This window comes from Ipomoea triloba, chromosome 10 (assembly GCF_003576645.1).
Source record: "Ipomoea triloba cultivar NCNSP0323 chromosome 10, ASM357664v1".
In the NCBI taxonomy this organism is placed as follows: domain Eukaryota; kingdom Viridiplantae; phylum Streptophyta; class Magnoliopsida; order Solanales; family Convolvulaceae; genus Ipomoea; species Ipomoea triloba.
Window position 1 is genome coordinate 22650728 of NC_044925.1, and position 8289 is coordinate 22659016.

Here is an 8289-nt window from a genome sequence, read left to right on the forward strand (position 1 = left end):
CTCTTGCTGTCTGGGCGTGAGCCGTGAGGGGGTGTCTGTGACTCTGTGGGAACCCCGAAAACAATTCAAAAAATGTGTAATGGGCCATATAGACCGAAACTAAAAACGAAGTCTAATATTAAACATTGGGCCGAATTACCCAAATCAATGGGATTGGCCCAAATCAGATACTTGAAAAGAATTTCAGCTATAAACGGGTTTGAGTTTTCTTGCAGACAAAGAAGAGTACCATTTGCCGCTGGGGACGAAGACGAAGGGAGAACTAAGCTGAGAAAACCGATCAGAAAGCTAGAGAGAGATGGATCCAAAGCTCACCGAGGTTTCTCAATCGTTCGAGCGCTTCAAAGCCGCTTTTACGCGCAACGATTTCGATACCTGCACCACACTTCTCTCCCAGCTCAAGGTAACAATACTTCCAACCACGATTCCAATTCGAAACCCTAGTTTTTTACTCTGCAGTTCGTTTATTTTCAAATTAAAAGTATTGCACTTTGTTCACAGGCCATAAAACGTTATATTATGTTGTGCTGTTGCCTTTTGCTTTTACTTTACTTTGTTCAGCATATGGTCGATTAGCTTAAGTTCTGCTTTGAGATAATTAAAAATACTTTTTTTTTTTTTTTTGCTTACAAGATTAGGACATCACTTTATAGTATAAACATTGTGGACATGGTGGTGTTTTAATTTTTAATTTTTATATGTAATAATTCCGTGGTTAGATCTTAGAATGGTGTGTTATTGTCTTTCCTTCTTTTTTAAAATTAGTAGTCTTTTGTGTTTTTTAAAGTGATATGAGCTGGGTTTGGCAGATAATTGAACCAAAATTATTTTCATAATGCATAAAATTTCCCACCTTTAGTTGATGTATATTGGTTAGTGACCTTGGAATTGAAAAATTTTCACCTAGATTGGAGCCAAACTGTTAGCTGAAATTTTGTTGGATGCAAGTAAAATTGGCAAACGTTGCCACTATTGTGAAGTTTACTAATATTAAGTTATTAACAACTAGGATTTCTCAATGTATACACTTTTTTCAGTTTGTGTATAGTAATGTGTGTATCAGGATGCATTTAAGAATGACTTCGGTATGCCATTAAGCTATTGATTTGCACATTTTTCACAATTTTCAGCCGAAAGTTTTAATTATTTGATTGGGTTGTCTTTTCCTTAATCCATTGTGTTTAGGATAATAGGATAGTAATTCTTTATAATCCCATTATGATAAAGGCAAGCTGTGCAATAAACTGGAAACATGCATCACTACACTGCCAGATGCTGAAAATTGAGTGGAAGGAAGGGATGGAATTCTGAATACCTCTTGTGTGCCTTCGCTCTATTCCTTAATTTGACTAGTCTTTACTTCATATTTTTGCAGGTTATGCTAACTGCGTTTAAGAGTCTCCCTCCCCTTTTCGGAGAAACACCAAATGCAGTTCATGAGCTGACAATTGCAAGTAAGTTCTCTTTTCTAGTTGCTTTGTGAGAGCTTAGCTTGCTTTTGCTTGAACTTTTCATTTTTTTTTTTCAATGAAGATCTCCCCATTTCTTTAATACCTTTGTTTTTAATTATGAACTACCACAATATGTTGTATGCATCTTAGCTATGCCAGAACTTAAGATGTTCTGGTTTAAGGGAAGGAGTGGCTGTGCCATAGGAGGTTGTAGTGATAGAGGGGGAACTAAGTGTGTGATGAAACTTGCAGGTGTTAAAGGAACATGATTCTAGAATTTAAAAGACTGCCTTTTACTATTTTAAGGATAAGCAAGCTAGGCAGCTAGCCATTGATTAAAACTTGGAATTTACAAAAACTGATGTATCATAATGTTCATCCATAATTATGAATTTATGATAATTCCTTGTTGCTGAAGATCATCTTATGTAGAATCTCTAGAAGAAATTGAAGTGTTTTTCCTTGATATCCTTCTGGTATAGATTCATGGTGATAACTAGTGCTCAGCTTACATGAAGGATTGTTATGCTAGATATTTCTCAAGATTGAACTTTGGAGCTGCAAAATTTATGGTTCTGCCTTGTTTATGTCGAAAATAACATCATGTAACTATTGCAGGGGATATATACGAGCATGCAGTTGTTTTAGCTGTGAAGATGGAGGATCAAGATGCCTTTGAGAGAGATTTCTTTCAGCTGAAACCTTATTACACAGATGCACGGTAACTATTATAGTATTATTGGCATCTCAATTTTGTATTTAATATCCATGCAGCCCGTAACTTTGTCAAATCAGTTGGAAAGATGGAAATTAGAGGTTATTTTTATTTTTAAATCCATGGTTCTACCCTTTACTGCAATCATAATTAAATTGGAAGCATTGTCCACTCATTCATTTTCATAGTTTCTTGCCATTTAAATTAACTCTGATATATGTCATTTTGTTTTTGTGATGGAGCAGCAACCGTCTTCCACCATCCCCACAGGAATACCCAATTTTAGGTCTCAATCTTCTGAGACTACTTGTGCAGAATAGAATTGCTGAATTTCACACTGAATTGGAGTTGCTTTCTCCAAATGCCTTGGAGAATCCTTGTATAAAGCATGCTGTTGAACTGGAGCAATCATTTATGGAAGGAGCTTACAACCGTGTCTTAAGTGCCAGACAGGCAGTGCCCCATGAAGCCTATGCTTATTTCATGGATCTTCTGGCCAAGACTGTGAGGTAACCTCTATGCATTCCTGAACTATTGAAATTATCTAGTACAAGTAATATATCTATTGATGTAGCTTTAATATGCAACTGGTACTACCCTTGATCTTTGTTTGCATTTGTGGAATGAAATCTCTCTTAGCACTTTGCCACTTCTTTCTTTCAAATCCATATTTCTGTGTAATACAGTGTATCTTCCGTAAACCAAATTGTAATACATAATAAGAAGTCCCTTGAAGGGACTCTACTGCTCCTAATTAAGGATGTTCCATAGGTCAGAGTATATCTATTTATTTATACAGTATGCACATTTATTCATTGAGTTCGATATGGTGCATTATTACTTTATATTTATATACGTCTAACATGGCTGCCGTTGGTTAGGGATGAGATAGCTGGCTGCAGTGAAAAGGCTTACGATTCTCTTTCAATAGGTGATGCCCGGCAAATGTTACTTTTCTCCTCAGACAAAGAACTCCTTGCATATGTTGAGGAGGTATACTTCTTATCTCCATTATTCTTTATTTTCACTTAATCATAAGTTCCATACCGGTTGATGGACGCTCCCTTATGTTCTGTATTTACATCCAATTGATTGTTGAATCAATTTCTACATTTACCTTTTGCAGGAACACCCCGAGTGGGAGATAAAAGGCGGACTTGTTATCTTCCAGAAAGTAAAAGATTCCGCACCTTGCAAGGAGATACCATCTCTGCAACTTATCAACCAAACACTGAGTTATGCGAGGGAGTTGGAGCGTATTATCTAAGGATACTACTCTCAATTACGTATGATAAGGGGAATGCCCCTGGGACCAGTTGTGCACATTTATTGTGTTTTTTGGGGGGTTTAAATTGAAAATGGACACTTTTGTTCAAAGTGAATAGCTTGTTTGATGGAGATTCTCTTTGCATAATTCTGTCATTCCCTTTCTCTTGCCCTTCAAGCTATAAATCATTTGTCTTGAGATGTTTGTAATGGTGAAGCCTTCTGCATTTTCTGCTTCTTCCCCATCTCATACCACCCTCTGATTTGATGATATTTGAATGGAATTTCAGCTTTTTCAACATTTAAAAACTTTATGTTCTTTATAGAATTTTGGATGCAGAAATTTATACGAAAGTGCAATTCAATATGCTCTTATGTATTGTAGAGTGAGGAGGGGTTTGAATATTATGTGACAAAAAAATATATTTTTGAAAATATTATTACATAATATACGTAATAGAAGTATATACTACGTGAGTTTTCAATAGTACAATTTAATATTTTATTTTCTTATGTACTGTGGAGTGAAGAGAGGGTTTAGACAAAAATATGGAGTATAATTTTGAGTATAGTACAATATATATTTTTTAAGAGTACAATTCAATATTAAATATTATATGATAAAAGTACATATTTTTGAAGGTATAATTTATTTTCTTATGTACTATGGGTTAAAGAGGGGGTTCAATATTACATAAATATTTTTTTTGAGAGTACACTTCAATAATTTCGTATGTATTATGAAATGAAGAGGGATGTGAATTCAACACCAAAAAAGTGAATAACATTTATTAGTAACCCAACCACCCCAGTACACTTCAATGTCACTTTCTTTTATTATTACATTATGATCATTAGTCTGCTGCTAATAAAAAAGCATCACCTTTTATGTGGACTCCAATTAACAACACGAAGTCTCTTAGCTTGTTACTCAATATCGACTAGTTAAAGCATCCTTATCAATGGAAATATTTAACGATTTTTTGGACATGTTTGGTTAATAGTGAATCCGCTATTTTTTGGCGGATTTGACCAAAATCAGCGTTTTGACTTGGTCAAAACGCTAATTACCGCGTTTGGTTATCAGCGGTTTGGAGCAGCGTTTTGACTCCAAACCGCTGATTCCCTAAACGCTGCAATTTGCAGCGTTTGGGGTTGGGCGTTTTGGGGAAAGGCTGCCTTTCCCCAAAACGCCCCTCCATATAATAAAAAGAAATTTGCTTTTTTAATTCTGGGAAACCTTGAGGCTTCCCTTCAATACCCATCCGATGTGGGACATCGGATGGGTATTGAAAACAAAAGCAGGGGCATTGAGGCCCTTTTATAGAGGAGCCTCAATGCCCCTCTTTTGTTTAGTGCCGATGTGGGATTGATTAAAGGGGAGCCCAGGCTCCCCTTCGCCTCTTCTTTTTTTTTTTTTTTTTTTTTTTAATTTTATAAATTATTGTTATTGTTATTATTATTATATTATTATTATTATTATTGTATTGTTTCTATTTATTATTATATTATTTGTGTATACCCTTTTGGTCATTTTACATGTTAACCGCTAATATAAACAGCTAATTTTACCAAACATCTTTTTACAAACCGCTAATACAATTCGTTGGTCAAACTCGCTAATACAATCCGCTATTAGATAACCGCTAACACAATCCGCTACCGCTAACTGCTAACCGCTGGTAACCAAACAAGCCCTTTAGGAGTTTTTGTAAGTGTGATTATAAAATTAAAGAGAAAATGAGGTAGGAGGAAAAAAAATATAACACAGATAAGATTTTAAAATAAAATTAAAAACAAAAAGGTTGTCAGGCGCTAAGGCGCCCACTGCACGCGCCTGCATGAGCGCTGTTGTGCGCGGAACGCGCACATCAATGAGCCTTGACAACTGATCACATGCCTACTGTACTATGATCCCTTTATTTGCAGAAGAATCATTTATGTCTCTCTCCTCCCTTTTTCTTGCCATGGTGGCACATGCTCCTACATAAACTATCTATAATGCGTTGATAGGAATGCTCTTAGTATTATTTGATTTATGGGTAGGTTCATAGTAACTATTTGAATATGCGTTTGGAGTGAAGTTCACTTTATGACTTTAATGACTTTTTTTTTTTTTGAAAACGACTTTAATGACTTTAATTAACAAAGGATTATAAAGAGGTAAAACAACTTATATTGTCCATAATACCATAACTGATATGCTAAAACCGTGAAAATCAATATGCAGCTCTCACATATAGTTAATATTCTAATAATTGGTAATCGTAAATAGTTTATTTTAATAATTTAGGTTTTGCCACTTATATCGTGAAGCCTATGAACATATCCCTAAAGCCCATGAGGAGATAAATCTTGTCAATTCAGATTCTGCAAATTTTGATAGAAGTAATATTTGCCTTCCAAAAGTATTTGAACTTACTTTTTATAGGTAATGGATTAGAATTACGCGGTTTTAATCTTTTGGTGGCTCTTGGGCTCCCTAAATTGGAGATTAGGCTTCCCAAGTTGACGAAAATGTGGAGATGAATTTCTTGCACGCAGAGTCAATGACATGGACTGACTAAGGGAATGTTTAGGCGATTTGTAATTTACCTCCTCCACTCTTAGACAAGGGTTCTAAGAGTTTAGAATTAGTCTAAAGTAAGAAACATAATGTATCCAAAAAGAAAGAGAGAGAGAGAGAGAGAGAGAGAGAAGAATATCTAAATGTTGAGGTAAAGGAGTAGGAATAAAACCCATGGTTGAAGGGGGAATGGGAAAACTTAACCCCTCCATTGATTCTCTTTAAGGAGTTCGAGATTTTATATCATTTTTGTTTTTCTTCTATTTGCTATATGTTTCATCATGTGTATGTATATATAATTGTTAACAATTATAAATAATGTATTAATATAAGTTATTAAAATATTTATAAAGGTGTATTCAATTTAGAGTTTAATGACTTTTTTTTTGAGAAAATTGACATTTTGGTCCAATGACTATTGTAGTAGTGTTAATTGCTATCCGCGACTTCAAAAATGTTAATTGCGTACCTTGACTATGCATTTTTTATCAATTTTGGTCACGCCGGCCAAATTGCCGGCCAAAAGTGGCCGGAAAATTTTAAAGGAGAAAATATTAAGGGCAATTTAGTCATTTTACTTTTTCTTCTTTCTTCTCCGACCACGTCTTTGCACCCTCCTGCTTCCTCCATCTCTTTTACCATTGGTATGGGATATTTGCCACACAGATGTCAAAGTATGGAAGATCACACTTCAGAACATCGCCTTGTATAATCTGTTGGACCATAACATAGAGAAATGAATTAATAGCATTCCATTTATTAAAATTCCAATATTTTTTTTCGTTCCTTTACAGTTAAGCAAATACATTCATAATCAACTATACAGTTAAAAAATCAGTATAATTTGCAGTTGAATACCAAGCTGAATAAAAGAAATTACCTTTAGCTTGCTAGGTGGAGTTCCTTGAAATCTCCGTTGCAACTCGAGAACCATACGAGGGTCAAGCTCGGTGACGGACTTTCCGGCTTCTAGAAGCTAATTAGTCAAGTTACCGGTACTAGGATCGATTTCGAGGATGTCGTCGGTTGGTTTGATGCCAGATTTCTTCACGATTGTGTCAACTAACATAGGATTTTTCAGTATGTGCTGACCTTTGGACTTGTGAAATTGAATTCCGCCCTGGTAGTGAGGGTTTGCGCCACCAGCTCCGGCGGAGCCACGATGACTTTTTGCTTCAAGTCGGAGAAGAAAGAAAGAAAAAGTAAAATGACTAAACTGCCCTTAATATTTTCTCCTTAAAAATTTTCCGGCCACTTTTGGCCGGCGTGACCAAAATTGATAAAAAATGCATAGTCAAGGTACACAATTAACATTGACTACTACAATAGTCATGACAATTTTCTCACTTTTTTTTTTTTTTTGAATACTACTGACTCTATTACAATGCAGTATCTGTTCATAACTACTTTCTCAACCTATTGAAGCACAAGAATCAGTATTGCCTCCACTGTATAAAGGGAAGGGTTTGATGCCACTGGACCACAAGGTCCTTGGCAATGACTTTTGTAGACTTTTTAATATAAAAAAGTTTTTTAAAAGTTTATAAATGTTGTCCTATAGATTGCTACAAAATTAATAAAAATTTAAAAGATTCTAGGAAAGTACAAAGTAAATAAAGATTCAATGAAAATCATTTAAAATCTATTAATTTAAAACTTTTTAAAAGTCTTGATTGAATACACTCCCTAAATGAACTAGTTTATCGCTCTCACATGGAGTCGAACTTGAAACCGACCAATTTGGTTGAGAGTTACCTTTTTTTTTTTCATACTTGAGTTTAAATTCTAAACTTAAGGTCCCCTCACCACCTACCTGGAGATAAAAATCTGAGTGTTTGTTTTTCGCCCCAAAACTGATATCTTTTCCCATTAATAATTCGAATTTTCGGATATTTGATGAATCACTACACCCACACTCAATCTTTCAACCACTAAGCTATGACCGGGGCCCTTTTTCCATACTTCTAGCTTATGTTGGTGGTTAGTGGTTAGAGATACAATAGTTGCGATTGGTACAACCTTTGACCTTTTGTAGCCCATCATATTAAAGAAGAGTCCCACAGCATTCATAATCTATCCCTAGTCCAACGTAACTGCAAACACAGTACATAACACAATATAACCTAAGCTAATAGTGGAACATTTTGCCTACTTTGATACCAAATTTCGATACATTTTGTTTTATACATTTATGTTTAACGAACTGAACTTGACTCATTTATATTTAGATTTGTTCGAGCCATAATGTCATTACCCAAGTACCATACATAACCAGCTTGCAACTCCTAAAT

General features: G+C 35.1%; 1 protein-coding gene across 1 annotated transcript; it reads left to right on the forward strand.

Moving 5' to 3' along the window:
- Window positions 1–210: 210 nt before the first annotated feature.
- Window positions 211–3733, forward strand: LOC116032774 (26S proteasome non-ATPase regulatory subunit 8 homolog A-like). Its single transcript, XM_031275487.1, has 6 exons — window positions 211–403; window positions 1376–1454; window positions 2070–2172; window positions 2412–2675; window positions 3048–3159; window positions 3293–3733. The coding sequence occupies exons 1-6, from the start codon at window positions 299–301 to the stop codon at window positions 3431–3433; spliced, it is 804 nt and encodes a 267-aa protein (XP_031131347.1). The 5' UTR covers window positions 211–298; the 3' UTR covers window positions 3434–3733.
- The last annotated feature ends 4556 nt before the right edge of the window (window positions 3734–8289 follow it).

What these genes read in the sequence shown, in the direction of transcription:
- LOC116032774 (XM_031275487.1), top strand. Translation starts at nt 299, where the DNA reads ATGGATCCAAAGCTCACCGAGGTTTCTCAATCGTTCGAGCGCTTCAAA. An exon ending in CACTTCTCTCCCAGCTCAAG is followed by an intron (nt 404 to 1,375) that starts GTAACAATACTT and finishes ATATTTTTGCAG; the next exon opens with GTTATGCTAACTGCGTTTAA. An exon ending in TCCTTGCATATGTTGAGGAG is followed by an intron (nt 3,160 to 3,292) that starts GTATACTTCTTA and finishes TACCTTTTGCAG; the next exon opens with GAACACCCCGAGTGGGAGAT.